Source organism: Myotis lucifugus, unplaced genomic scaffold (assembly GCF_000147115.1).
Source record: "Myotis lucifugus unplaced genomic scaffold, Myoluc2.0 scaffold_8, whole genome shotgun sequence".
Classification (NCBI taxonomy): Eukaryota; Metazoa; Chordata; class Mammalia; order Chiroptera; family Vespertilionidae; genus Myotis; species Myotis lucifugus.
In genome coordinates, this window is record NW_005871056.1 from 17,215,649 (window position 1) to 17,231,290 (window position 15,642).

General features: G+C 40.8%; 1 protein-coding gene across 1 annotated transcript in view; it reads right to left on the reverse strand.

Annotated features, from left to right (window-relative positions):
- The window catches only part of GRM7 (glutamate metabotropic receptor 7), a 688,017-nt gene that overhangs the window by 311,233 nt on the left and 361,142 nt on the right, over positions 1-15,642 (reverse strand). The window contains exon 3 of the mRNA XM_023749437.1: positions 2,952-3,093. Within this exon, the coding sequence (XP_023605205.1) occupies positions 2,952-3,093 (142 nt within the window). The remainder of the gene's footprint in view (positions 1-2,951; positions 3,094-15,642) is intronic.

Here is a 15,642-nt window from a genome sequence, read left to right on the forward strand (position 1 = left end):
TAAGAATATCCTGCCGAAACTGGTTTGGCTCAGTGGATAGAGCGTCGGCCTACGGACTGAAAGGTCCCAGGTTCGATTCTGGTCAAGGGCATGTACCTGGGTTGCGAGCACATCCCCAGTGGGAGATGTGCAGGAGGCAGCTGATCGGTGTTTCTCTCTCATCGATGTTTCTAACTCTCTATCTCTCTCCCTTCCTCTCTGTAAAAAATCAATAAAATATATTTTAAAAAAAAGAATATCCTATGTACTGAGTACTGTAATAGGGCCTGAGGACACCCAGCCCCCCCAACAACCCTCCCCTCTGGCAACCATCAGTCTGTTCTCTGCATCTCTTTTGCTTGTTTGCTTTTTGGTCTTTAGATTGTACATATAAGTAAAATCATATGATATTTGTTTTTCTCTAACATTTCACTTAGAGTAATAATGCCCTCTAGGTCCATCCATGCTGTGACACAAGGTAAGATTTCATTCTTTTTTATGGCCATTACATACATGTATCACAGCTTTTCTGGAAACTTGAAATTAATATAAAATAATACTGAGTGTAAACTATAATTGAAAAATAAAAATTTAAAGCCTCAGATTAAAAAAAAATAAAAATAATATCAGCAAAGAATATCATAAATTGGAAGTGGTTCCAAAAGATTAATGTAGTATAGGCTGGAATAAAAACAAAGAGCCATCATCTCTACCCTGCTATGGTTCTACCCTAATGATGCTTATGGATTAATGGAGAACACAAATGCTAAATAAAAAAATTAAATGATATAAAACGACAACTGTGACACAAACTACGAAGAATTTTCCAAAGCTGCATTGTCCAGAGAAATCAACATTGTTCAGAAAGCAATGGTAGAGAGGTCATCAGACAATGAAGTGGGGAAGCAAACAGTGTTCTCAGCAGGTGGAAGAGAACGTGCAGAGACCCGGAGGAGGAAGCACAAATGGGCCCAGTGCCTACTGTGTAGCCGTCATGAGGGAGCGTGGGGTGAAGTATTCCTAGGGTCGCTGAGGCAGAATCACATAAAAACTGCTCCAAAGGATTTTGATTGTATTGATGAGAGAACTGAGGCCTCCCAAGTTGGAAAGCAAGATGGGGCGGGACACCTGCCAAGGCGAGACAGTGCTCATTTAAGTAGCATACAAACCTCAGCTTTCCCAACCTCAGGTTCACACGCTGCATTGAACAGTCCTGACACCCATGATCAGAGCTTAACACTGGCAAGATGGGTGGATTCAGAGGCAGCATGTAGGACACTGGGAGGGGAAAGATGCAGACTGGGAAACTGGCCATGATGATCCGATATAATAAAAGCCTAATATGCAAATCGACCGAACTTTGGGACCGGTCACTATGATGCGCACTGACCACCAGGGGGCAGGCACTCAAAGCAGGAGCTGCCCCCAGCCCACAGGCCCCAGTCCAGCCAAGGCGGATGTCAGTGGGGGCCCCCTGATTGCCCCACTGGTCACCCCGCAGATCGGCCCTAATCAGATCAGCCCTGATTGTCAGCCAGGCCTAGGGACCCTACCCGTGTACAAATTCCGTGCACCAGGCCTCTAGTAATGCAATAATCCCAGCAGGATGGAATATCAGGCTGGGCCCATAGATTTACCCTTGATAAAAAATATTAACCTTCAAATTCAATAATGTAGTATTTTAAACTATAAGGCAAAGATCTCATAAAACCTAAACAGCTCTTTCACATAAGCAGAAGTGTTAGCTGCACAACCTCTTTATAAGACAATATTCATATATTGTTTAAGAAGGGACATATGTTTGTCCTGGAAACTTCTTTTCTAGGAATTTATAAATACATAGACTATAAATGTATAAAATAATAGATTTGTATATTATTATACACTTGTAGATATTATATCTTCACACATATATACGTTACATAACATGTGCACACAGATTTTTGAAAAAGGAGGTTTACTGCAGCATTATTTATAGTTATAAAACTCTGTAATCAAACTTAAATGTCAATCAATAAGGGGGCAGTTAGATGATTTACAATACAGATATAAAATGAAATTCTGCACGGCTATTAAAAAGACTGAATAGATTTATGGGTACTGGCATTCAAGGACTTCCACGACACAATGGTACGTGAGGGCTGGCAAGGAGGGAAGGAGGACGTACACACAGTGTGTAGCGGTTTGTGTAAAAGACGGACCGCCTCCAGAAGAACCTGTAAGAAACTGGGAGGCACAACTTGTCAGCTAGGGAACAGGATGAAGGGGCTTTTACTTTCCCCCAGATCTTTGTATTGTTTCTGAGTTTTTAATCACGTGTAATTACACTTTATTCTGAAAAAGATACATAAATAAGGATTCTTGGTCAGGCTGGTGGCAGTAAGTAAAGAAAGCGGGGGGTGTTTGGGTTCTAGAAACATTTTAGAGGTTAGCTCTCCATGGCGTGGCCAAGAATGCAGCAAATGAGGAAAAAAGGAAAGTCGAGATTACAATCGGATTTTTCACTCCAAGGAGGATGGAGATGAGGAAAGAGAGAGGAAAAGGTAGATCGAGAATGTAGAGGTGTGGCAAGTGTGGTTTTGAACATATGGAATGTGAAGCTGCAGCAATCTAGCCAGCATTATGACATTTTTCTTTTACATTAAGAGGAACATTCTTTGGGTAAGTCTGTTGCATTTGGATAGATTTTTAATAAAAGAAACTTGCAAAGGTCTAGTGGTCTTCTCTTTTTATATGTAATCAAATCCGTTATTTTGCTAATAGGTGGGAAAGACAGGACAGGACAGCAGCACAGGGCAGCTTCCATGGTTCACAGTAATCGTGGGTGGGGTAGAAAGCACATACAGACTTGGCCACTGTGTGATTATAGAGTTGATTCTTTGCTCTCTTTTCCCCTGTCTCTGCCAGTATCGGGATCTTTGTTTGCTAACGTTGCAGCATGCATATTAACAAATGTCACCAGTCATCCTTACTTTATATCCTCATCGTTGGCAAAAATCACGACGGCCCTGGAGTTGGGGGTGTCCAGGAGCTGTTTGATAATCTTATCAAAGTCAATGGTCCTGTCTTTGCGCTCCTGGGGGATTCTCACGGACTGGGCAATGCAGAGCCCACCTGTTTAAGAAAAGAAAGCAGAGTGTCAATCAAATTCCCAAAGACACCAGAGAAAGTAACTGGGGAGGAGGGGATTTTGAATTCTGAGTGCACAGCACTTTTTAGTGATGTTGCTGAATGAGGAAGGCTTAAGACATTATGCAGAGTCCTGGGTTATTGTTCATACTTGGTGCACCATCTGTGGTATTACACAGCCTCACCCCCTTTGTAATGCACTTGTAAATGGCTAATTATGCCCAGGGATACCAATCTTTGATTCTGGGGAGGCTGGGTGAGGTTCACAAAGTGGGTAGGGGGTCTTTAAAATGAATGCAATACATTACAATAAAGCTATAATCAATAAACTAAATAATAATAATAATGATAGGAATAGGTAAATCTTATCTCTGTGACTTCTCTAGAGTTTGCATTCCATGACTTTATATTTTTTCCTTCATACCCATCCCAACATTTCAAGCTCAGAGCCAATGAAGTAAATCTAAAAATAAAACAATGACAAAAACACCACCAACAACTATTATAAATCATAGTAGCACATTTTTATGTACCATGTACTATGTGCCAAGCCACAATTGTTTCATGTATGTTACCTCACCTTTAAAATCTTATAAGATAACATTATAAATTTTATGCGAGAAGAGGATTAAATAAATTAATTAATTTACTCCAGATTTCTCAGAGCTATATTGATATTAACTGATATGATGAATTTGAAGACAGAGAAATATGCAGCCATTTCCTAAGCAACTGATAAACGCCCCACAGCACCACCTCTTGCTTATTAGTAGTTCCTGGGTCAAGTACTCTAAATCATCCATGAGTCAGAGAGGAAGTGTCAAGGAAAATTAAGAAAATATTTCTAACTAAGTGAAAATATAAGTGCAACAGATTAAAATGCATAGATTAAAGCTAAAGTGGTAGTTAGAGGGAAATACATATAATTAAATGCTTACATTAGAAAAGAAGAATTCCAATATAAACAACTGAGGCTTTTAGGTCAAGAAATAAGAGAAAGGATATTGTACTAGTAAACAACTTTATGCTAATATATCCAGCAACTGAAATGGAATCATTCCCTGAAAGATATAAACTACCAAAACTGAATGAATAGATACCCTGCCCTAGCCAGTTTGGCTCAGTGGGAGGAGTGTTGGCCTGTGGACTGAAGGGTCCTGGGTTCAATTCCAGTCAAGGGCACATACCTGGGCTGTGGGCTCCATTCCCAGTAGGGGGCGTGCAGGAGGCAGCCAATCAATGATTCTCATTATTGATGCTTCTATCCCTCTCTTCTTCTCCCTTCCTCTCTGAAATCATTTTTTTAAAAGTCTCAATGTTTAAAAAAAAGAATAGACAACCTAATTAATCTTATATATATTTTAAAATAACAAATTCACAGTTTTGAAAAAAATTCATAAATCAAATATCCAGGCTCAGATATTTTCACTGATGGAGTCTATCCAACAATTAACAAATAAATAAAATGTAATACCCACAATCCCTTCCAGAAAATAGAAGAGGAGAGAACTATCACTCATTTTATAAGACAGTATGGAAGACACAAATCAAATAAAGAGATTACACAAACAAAAAAAGAAAAAATAAAGATTATACTTGCAAAAATCCTAAAAAAAAATTTACCAAAAAAAATACATCATGAACAAGTGGATTTCATTCAAGGACAACAAAACTGATTCATTATTCAAAAATCAATTATAATGTGCATATTATCAGATTAAAGAAAAAAATTTAAAAATGACATGATGACCTTAATACATACAGAAAAAGCACTTAATAACATTCAATATACATTTATGATAAAAATTATAAACGTGGATTAGAGGAGAAATAGTTTAGCCTAATAATAGGCATCTGCAAAAAGCCTAGGAATAACGAGCATCATACTTAATAGTAAGAAACCCCTAGTCAAGAGTGCCGTTTTTTATCACCCCTTTTCAACATTGGACTGGACATCCTGTCAGATGAACCAGGGAAGTAAAAGAAACAAAAGGCGTACAGGTTGCAAAAGAAAAAATAAAAGTGTCTCTACTTGCATATTGTCCATATCCACTCCTCCTCCAAAGAAACTGCCCCAAATCTCTTAAAATTAAAACGTGAGTTAAGCAAGGTTATGGGGTATAAATTCAAAATACAAAAGGCAATCACATACCTATATGTCAGGAATGAACAAATGAAATTTTAAACTAAAAACAACATCACCCAAAATGCAGTGCTTATTTATAAGTCTAACAAAATATGTCTGGGACCTATATGTTGAAAACTATAAAATATGGCTAAATGAAATTTAAAAATAATTTGAATAAATTCTACCCAATTTTATCTATAGATTCAATGCAATTGCAAACAAAATCTCAAGCTTTTTAGCCCTGGCCAGGTGGCTCAGTTGATTGGACCATCTTCCCATATACCAAAAGGTTGCAGGTTCCATTCCTGGTCAGGGCACATATCTAAATTGGGAGTTCGATGCATGGTGGGGGCCCATGGGAGTGGCATCTGATCCATTTTCTCTATCACATTCATATCTATCTATCTATCTATCTATTTATTTATCTCTACCTCTCTACCTCTCTACCTCTCTACCTCTCTATCTCTCTATCTCTATCTCTCTATCTCTCTATCTCTCTATCTCTATCTCTATCTCTATCTCTATCTCTATCTCTATCTATCTCTATCTCTATCTCTATCTCTATCTCTATCTCTATCTCTATCTATCTCAGTGGTCCGCAAACTCATTAAACTCATTAGTCAACAGAGCCAAATATCAACAGTACAACGATTGAAATTTCTTTTGAGAGCCAAATTTTTTAAACTTAAACTATATAGGTAGGTACATTGTTATTAACTTAATTAGGGAGAGCCACACTCAAGGGGCCAAAGAGCCGCATGTGGCTCGCTAGCCGCAGTTTGCCAACCACGGGTTTATCTAAAAAAATCAGTGAACATATCCTCAGGTGAGGCTTAAAAAAATCTCAAGCTTTTTCGAAATGTAGCAACCCCTAATTCTAACATTTATCAGAAAGGCAAAAAAACAAACAAACCATAGCATAGTTGATGGGTACTTATAGAGCAGTAGGACATCCTTAGCGCTGCTGTGGAGGTAGGAGAGGCTCCCCCCACCACCAACACTGTGCTTGCCAGCCTTGAGCCCGGCTTCTGGCTGAGCAGCACTCCCCCTGTGGGAGCACACTGACCACCAGGGAGCAGCTCCTGCATTGAGCATCTTCCCCCTGGTGGTCAGTGCAGGTCTTTTCATAGCAACCAGTCCTGCTATTGGGCTGAAACCTGCTCTCCAACATTCCCCAAGGGGTCCCAAATTGCGAGAGGGTGCAGGCCGAGTGACCCCACCTGTGCACAATTGGGGCGGGGAAGGATGTAGGAGGTTGACCTGCCAGGGAGGGACTGCAGGAGGGCTCCAGGGCGTGTCCAGCACATCTCACTCAGTCCTGATTGGCTGGACCCCAGCAGCAAGCTAACCTACCTGTCGGAGCATCTGCCCCCTGGTGGTCAGTGCACATCATAGCAAGCGGTTGAGCAACCTTAGCATATCATTAGCATATTATGCTTTGATTGGTTGAATGGCCAACTGGATGACTAGACACTTAGCATATTAGGCTTTTATTGTACAGGATGGAATAGAAAAGAGGTCCAGAAATAGACCAACATAAATGAAGTCAACTAATTCTTGGCAAAGTGCAAAGAAAATCAATGGGGAAATGATAGTCTTTCCCACAGATGCTGAAACAAATGGGTATCCCTATGCAGAAGTAATGAATCTTGACATATAACTCATACTGTATCCAAAAATTAACTCGAAATGGATGATAGATCTAAGTGTAGAGTCTGAAACTAGAAAACTTTTAGAAGAAAATGGAAACTCTGTATAACTTTAGGTTTGGCAATAAGTTTTTGGATATGACAACAAAAAGCATAATCAATACATAAAAATTGATGAATTGCATTTTATAAAAGTTTAAAACTTGTTTTATAAAAAATAGTACTAAGAAAATGAAAACATAAGCCAGAGTCTGGGGGTTGAGGAATTACCATAATATATAAAGCACTCTTAAACTCAGCAGTGAAAACACAACAACAACAAAACTCAAGATGGGCATACCATCTGAATAGACACTTATAAGAAAAGATACAGAAATGGCAAATAAGCACATGAAAAGATGCTCAATATCAGTCATTAGGGAAATGCTAGTAAAACACAATAATTTATCACTAATGGCATTTTGATTTTTTTTTAAGCTAACAATACCAAATGCTGGAGAAGATGCAGAGCAATAGGAATTCTTGTTCATTCCTGATGGGAAAGCACAATGGTACAGCCACTTGGAAAATACTTCAGCATTCCAAAAATGGTAAATACAGAATTAACATGCCAAGCAGAAGTTCTAATCCTAGCTGTTTATCCAAATGTATTGAAAACTTATGTTCACACAAGTGTACTCACAAATGTTTATAGCAACTTTATTCATAATCACTAAAACTGGAAATAGCTAAGACATCTGTTGAAAGGTGAATGGATAAACAAACTGTGGTACATCCACACTAGACTACTGCTCAGCAACAACAAAAGAACTACTGATTTGTGGAAGAACATGAGTAAATGTTAAATGCATTTTTCCATGTGAAAGAAATCAAATGAAAAAGACTGCATAATGCAGCATTCTATTCATATGACAGTCTAGAAAAAAAACAAACAAACAGGGGAGAAAAGTAGATCAGTGGATGCCAGGGGTTGGGAGAGAAAGGAGGGGTTGACTAAGAGGGACCACAGAAGGGGGTATGGAAATACTCTGTGTTACTGTGGTGGCAGACACCTGACTCTGGAACTTACCAAGAACACACCACAATAATTCAACTTTACTTTTTGAAAATTTTTTAAAAATCAATCAGCATACCAAAGGACCCAGAATGGAATGCAGATTTTGACAAATGAACTCTAAGTGTATAAAGAACGTATGAGGAAATTTCACTGAAGGAGATGAGTAAAAAGGAGCTGACCTAAATAACTGGAAAAAATAATATTTGACTGAAAACTCTAAGACTCTAAGACTAAAGACAAAAAGAAGTGTATCTCTGATTTGTAAATTTTTCACAGGGATATGAGTCAGCAATTCTGGATCTACCTTCCATACTTGAGTTTTTTTTAAAAAAGTCAATAGGTTATAGATAATGAGCCAGGTTTCTCACTGTTAGGAAAAGAACTTATACATAAGCTAAAGAGTAAAGCTAGGATGAACCATGTGATGCTAGTGTCAGAAATATCAGTGTAAATTCATGTGTGAGTATGTGTGGGGGGGGAAGAAGGGAGGTGGAGGGAGGGAGGGAGGGAGAAAGAGAGAGAGAGAGAGAGAGAGAGAGAGAGAGAGAGAGGGAGAGAGGGAGAGAGAGAGAGAGAGAGAGAGAGAGAGAGAGAGAAACTTCATACATGGGTTGTATACTATCCACCGAGAAGCCCAGAAGCAATGACATCCCATGGCCACCAGCACACCTAGTACCTGGATGTTGGTTTTGAAACACCATCTTTCAACCAAAAGAACCGAGTCCCTTTAGAGAAGTGGCTTATTTTAAGACTGGGGCAGGGAATATACAAGAGACTGCAGTGGCAGGAAGCCAGAAGTACACAAAGGAAAATAAAATTAGGTATGTCAAAAGGACAGAGGAGCCACCTGAAAGAGCATCTAATGAACGAAGCTAGGACAATAGGAAAAACAAATGAAATAACTATGGTATTGAATGATCATCCAAAGAGTACGACACACATGCATGAACAAATAAATGACTAAACAAATACGAGAGAAGGAATGGATGTTACAGAACAATTCCAAAGAACGAATATGGAATGAATAAGGAAATGGCATACATATCACTATTAGAACATTACAATAGTAACTAGAGGCCCAGTGCACAGATTCGTGCACATTGAAAGGAAATTAATTAGAAGGTGGCCAACAGGGCAGGACTGGGCGAGCCGAGCCGGACACACCCTGGAGCCAACCTCCAGCTGGCCACACCTGGGGCGATGCCAGGGCTCGAAGGGCATCTGCAGAATGAGCGGGTCCCTCTGGCCGGTGGGGTCCCTTGTCCTGGCCTGTGGGGATCTGGCTGAAACCGGCAGTCTGACATCACCCGAGGGGTCCCAGAGTGTGAGAGGGCACTCTGCAAAGTTGTTGTTGCTCGGCAGCTCCTGCATTGAGCATCTGCCCCCTGGTGGTCATTGCATATCATACCTACCGGCTGGTCAGCCAGTCGGCAGGTCAGCCGGTTGCTTAGGCTTATATATATATAGATAGATATAGATTGCTGCACATAAGATCCACTGATGAATGCTAAAATTAATATGGGAAACTGTAAGGAAACACGTAACCTTTAACCTTTATCTCCCCCAAAATATTCCTGCAATTTCTTTGATTTTCTTCCTTTGAAGAGATGGAAATTAATTCCCCTGCCCTTAGGCTGGACTTAGTGACTTGCTTCTAAAGATATGTGTTTGTTTGTTTGTTTGTTTGTTTGTTTGTTTGTTTTTAAAAAGAGTAACTTAATGGTGGAGAAATCTGCGAGACCTGAATCACTAAGTTAATATCAATACTGACAAGTCAGGTTGATTTCATGAGACCCCTCATATGATGTGATGATCAGGGCACCCCACTTGTATCTTATTCTCCGGCCAAATCATGAGAAAAATCCAAATTGAGGAACATTCTATGAACTATCTGTCTTGTGATCCTCAAAACTGTCAAGATTATGAAATAAAAGATTGAGAAACTGAAAACTGAATTGGATCCTGGAACAGAATAAAGGACATTTGTGTAAAAACTTGTAAAATCTGTATAAGTTCTGTAGCTGAGTTAATGGTATTTCTCCATTGTTAATTTCTCAGTATTGATAAATGTACACTGCTTATTTAAGGTATTTATATTTGTGTTAACTAGGAGAGGGGTACATGAGAATTCTATTTTTGCAATTCTTCTATAAATCTAAAATTATTTCCAAAAAATTTACATTTATTAATACATATACACTGAGTGGCCAGATTATTATGACCACCTGACGTTTGTAGGCAAATTAGCCGTACACTGCATTGTATGGGATATGGAAGCCGAAGGCCTGTTCAAACACCTTTGCTGTCTGCAGTTACCAAGATAAAACATCTCCAATTCGCACAGGAACACAAGGATTGGACAGTTGAACATTGGAAAAAAGTCATGTGGTCCAATGAATCATGTTTCCAGTTGCATCATGCTGATGGCAGAGTGAGAATTTGGCGGAAACAGCATGAAAGCATGCACCCCACATGCATGAGTACAACTCTTCAAGCTGGTGGGGGCGGTGTTATGGTTTTGGGGCATGTTTTCCTGGCATGATTTGGGCCCTTTAATTCGTGTGGAACAACGTCTGAATAGCACAACATACCTAGGTATCGTTGCAGATCAAGTTCATCCTATCATGTTGATGGCGTATCCCAATGGAGATGGCTTCTTCCAACAAGACAATGCGCCATGCCATGGTGCTCATATTGTGCAGGAGTGGTTTCAAGAACATGAGAGAGACTTTACCTTGCTTAGGTGGCCCCCACAATCACCAGATCTCAATCCAATTGAGCATTTGTGGGAATGAAGTTAAAAGAGCCATCAGGCAGCTGGTTCCACAACCATCAAATCTCACAGAACTGGACATGCTATTCATCAGGCATGGTGTCAGATTCCTCGCATCACCTTTCAACATCTCGTGGAGTCAATGCCAAGAAGAATCGCCGCAGTATTGAAGACAAAAGGTGTCCCAACAAAGTACTGATGGGGTGGTCATAATAATCTGGCCACTCAGTGAATATGTATACATCTACCTATCTACCTACCTACCGATCTCGGTCTTGCCTCTAACAAATTCCTATTTAGTAAGTAGTAGAGCAGGACCAGGACTCTTAATTTTAACAAGAGATTTAGGTCAGTGCTTATCATGCAATAGTTCACCTGGTGGACTTGTTAACACACCTATTTCTGGTCCCGTCAGTGGTTTTCTCATCAGTGGGTTTGGGTGAAGCTTCTGAATTTGCATTTCAAACAAAGTCTCAGGTGATGCTGATGCTGTTGGTGTGGGGACCACATTTGGGACCACTGCTCCAGTGATAGCGCTGCAGGTGGCTGGGGAGGGGGGCGGTGCGGTTGAGAAACATTCACTTAGTCTCTCCAAATTGTTTGCAGCCATTCAGGTAAAAGCAGGACTCTCCCTAGCCGGTTTGGCTCAGTGGATAGAGTGTCAGCCAGCGGACTGAAGGGTCCCAGGGTTCGATTCTGGTCAAGGGCACATGCTAGGGTTGTGGGCTCGATCTCCAGTAGGGGGCGTGCAGGAGGCAACCAATCAATGATTCCCTCTCATCATTGATGTTTCTATCTCTCTCTCCCTTCCTCTCTGAAATATATAAAAATATTTTTTTAAAGCAGGACTCATGCATGCATATTCTAGCCAAACTTGTTTAGGGACCTATTAGGAATCATTATGCTTTGTTAGAAGGTGTACAATGATGCAGAGAGAAAGAGCACCTAGAGAAATACCCCTGGGTAATGGCAACTATAACCTCAAATATCAGGATTCCTCTCAGTGTGGAAAGCAGTACAGAGCAGGGAGGGACAAGATCATCCGCAGACTGTCCTGAGCTGCTGAGAGAAGAAACAGCTACTTTACCATCTTCTGGGCAGAAGAAGGGGAATAATTCTGGATAGAAACCCAGCTTCCTATCAGGATTCAATTACAGCTGAGTGATTAAAGGAATTAGAGCAAACTCCATTTGGAGACGTGATTAGTGGAGGGACAGTCCGCACTCTCAGATTTTGGGTGCACCCCACAGGGGGAACCAATGCATGTAGTTCTGTGATTGCAGAATTGAGAATCTCACCCCTTCCTGACAATTGCCCATCGGCGAGTGAAATCCAACAACTCAACAAAAGAGAGAAATTGGCTATTAACATGGTAATGGAGATGAACACGTTCATAAAGCTAACATGTGAAAAAGAAAGAAGATTGGAAAACAAAGGATGAGAGAGAAACATGCTGTTTTGATCTTTTGCTCTTGGAGGCTTGCACAGCACCTGCTGGAAAGACAGTCACTTCATTTGCCTGCAATCCGTAAGAACATGCAGCAGGTTTAAACACTTATGAATACTGTACATAGATGACCTCAACTCAAGCATCAATTCAGACCAAGAGTGTAATGACAGAGGTGAATCATTGTGGGAAGAGAATGCAGGTTGTGTCTTCTATCAAGGAATGAAGTGGTCCATACACATGCTCACACAACACCTGGTATTAGGACATCCGCCAGCCTCCTTCTCAATAATGGTGACAACTCAGCACATTACATTCTCCTCTGACATGCAACCATATTTTCATCCCAAGATGCTGCCTTATTGAATGCAAACCTTCTATTGATTGTCTGTGTTCCAGGTTAGTCCCCCGCAGTGGATTCAGCTTGCCTGCTGTTATTTCTCTGATGTTACCTGCTCACCACAGTGTAAGTACAATCTAAACTGAGAAGGTATTGGTTCTACATCAAGAGCTTAAGAATATAACATTTCTTTCTCTGACTGACTTATTTCACTTAGCGTAATACTCTCCAGGCCCATCCATGCTGTTGCAAAAGGTAAGATTTCCTTCTTTTTTATAGCTGAGTAGGATTCCACTGTGTAAATGTACCACAGCTTTTTTATCCGCTCATTTACTGATGGGCAATTGGGCTGCTTCCAAATCTTGGCTATTGTAAATAATGCTTCAGTGAACATAGGGGCGCATATATTCTTTCAAATTAGTGTTTCAGGTTTCTCTGGATAATGCAGTTTCATTTTTAATTTTTTGAGGTCACCCTATATTGCTTTCCACAGTGCCTACACTAACCTGCATCCCTACCCTCAGTGCAGAGAAGGGTGAAGGAATTAAGCACAGAACAAAAAGTAAGACTCATAGACAGACAACAGTATGGTGTTTGCCAGAGGGAAACGGGGTGGGGGGAGGGGTAGAATAGGATAAAGGGGAAATAAATGGTGATGGAAGGAGACTTGAATTAGGATGTTAAACACACAATATAATATACAGATGATGTACGGTAGAATTGTATAGCGGGAACCTGTATAATTTTATTAACCAATGTCACCCCAATAAATTCAATTTAAAAAATAATATAACTTTCGAGGGGCACTTTATTTGCACGTGAAAACTAAATGGAGTTTGACAGTGCTGGTTGGCATTGCAATTGCCAAATTAATTCACACCTCTGTGGGGAGCAAACGTGTAGGAAAAATTGGACAGTATCATCATAAATGTCGCAAATGAAGAGGCATGTCACAGACAGGACAACTCCGTTCATGACATGTCAGCTTTGGCTGAGAAAGCCCACTGAGGTAATGGAAAGAATGCCCGAGTCCCAGAAATCAATTTGCTCCTCAATTTGGAGCTGAAAACTGGTCAGTTTCCTGCCTGCCTGTGGTAGCTAGCAATCTGTAACAGCCAGCAGAAGAACCTCAGGAGCCAGACCACAGATTGTTTCCTTTAAGAAATCTTTTTTTCTCTCTCAGATGATTATGGATTCTTTTCCACCTAATAAGCAGAAGCAATAGCCATTTAAAGTTTGCAACTCAATTCTGTCAGAACTTATACACAATCCAGTGCCACTGATTATTTGGTCTCTTATTTAGACAAGCCAATTCAGTTTTGCAAATATTTATTGAGACTCTATTATGTGAAATGCTCTCTAGGATTTTTTAAAGAGAACAATATAAGAAAGCAGCAGAAGGGAGCCTCAGAAATAACCTCGTTCAATCCCCCATTACAAGTGGGGAAACTGAGGCCCTGAGAGTTTACAGCAGTGGTTCTCCACCTTGGCTGCACATTAGACTCACCTGGGAATCTTGTTAAAATTCTGATTTCTGGCCCTCATCATTAGTAACAAAGAAACAGGATTACTAATGATGAGGCCCAGAAATCAGGATTTTAACAGGATTCCCAGGTGATTCTAATGTGCAGCCAAGGTTGAGAACCACCGGTTTACAGGGAGAGTATTAATCAATGCAGAAGGATTGGCAATCACTGAGTGCTGTGTATGTGTCACCTACCATGCTAAGTGCTTTAAATCACTGACCTACTCAGTGGTCATACAACCCTATGACCCTGTGACCTAGGTTTGCAAACATTCCCATCTATATGAGAGGAAATGGACGTATTCTGAAGTTAAGTAAAGCATCCCAAATCACAAGTTTAATGGCAGAAGACTTCTAGAATTTTCATTTTTGTATACTTCATGCTAAATGGTAAGATAGCACTCCTGTCTTCATATACTTTACAAAGAGAGAGGGGAGTAGGACGAATGTCACACAAGCAAAAATGCATGGACTTCACCCATCTCATTAGAGGCATCACCACAGGCTTTAGAGAAGCTATTACGTCTCAGACGGGTCTTTTCACATCTGTGGAGGGTGCTAATGGAGGGACAACTAAGTGGAGAGAAGGGACAGGTCAAAGTGGAAAGGTCGTTTTGGATAAGATTGTTAACCCTCCGTCCCAGCTTCTTTCTTTGCTAGTAGGTCCCTGGCTTTGCTAACGGTAGTGGTAGTGAGGTGTCCAGTCCCAAACAATAGCCTATCAATGAGCACAGTCAAAGGGATCAATTCCGTTCCCCAATCTCCCGGTCTGTTTTCAAAGCAGGAATGACGGTGTTATCTGTGAAACAGGCAGGGATTTTCTGGGGACAGTTGTGGAAAAAAACGTGTTCTTTTGGGGGGAGAGAGAGACAGCTGCCCCATTCTTCCCCAGCCTTGTGGATGTTATGTCTGGAGATCTTATTGCCCTCTTGGCACCACTGGGCCACAAGCAAAATGATAAAAACCAGCCATTAAAGTGGTAAAACAGGAAGACAGAAAGAACCAGAGTCCCTGAGGCCATGCAACCCTGAGCAGAACAAACAGCACCAGCAACCACTTCCTGATATTCCGAAAACAAACTGCCTCTTAAAGGACAGACAGGCAGTCGGCTTTCTGCTATTTGCAATTGAACATGATCCTACTTTATCCTTGTCTTCAATGAATCCCAAGCCCAGTCCAGAACGGGGAGAAATCCCTGAGAATAAAAGAATTTCAAGGAAATCAGAATTGCCCCTGCAGTAGGGATGCTGGGGAAGAGGTCCTGTGGCCCCTGCATGGACTTGGAGAGAGAGAGCTTGCTGGGAACGGGAGGCAGAGGGGAAGAGGGTACGGAGTCATGTGGAAATCGGAAGTAGGTGGAGGAAGGTGGGAAGCAATTTTGGTGATGGGAGTTTGGGGCTTTTGATTTTTCTTAGTTCCTAGCTCTGGATAATCTTTGACAAATCCACGTCCCTTGGTGGATGGACACGGGGGAGGAAGCAAAGGAGGGAGGCAGGAAGCAAGGGCAGATGAACAGCTCAAGAAAATGCTCAGCAACTGGCATATACATATCAATTTGGGGAGCATGGAGCGATGAGCTTGCCTACAAAAAATATGATGAAATATAGTAGTTAGA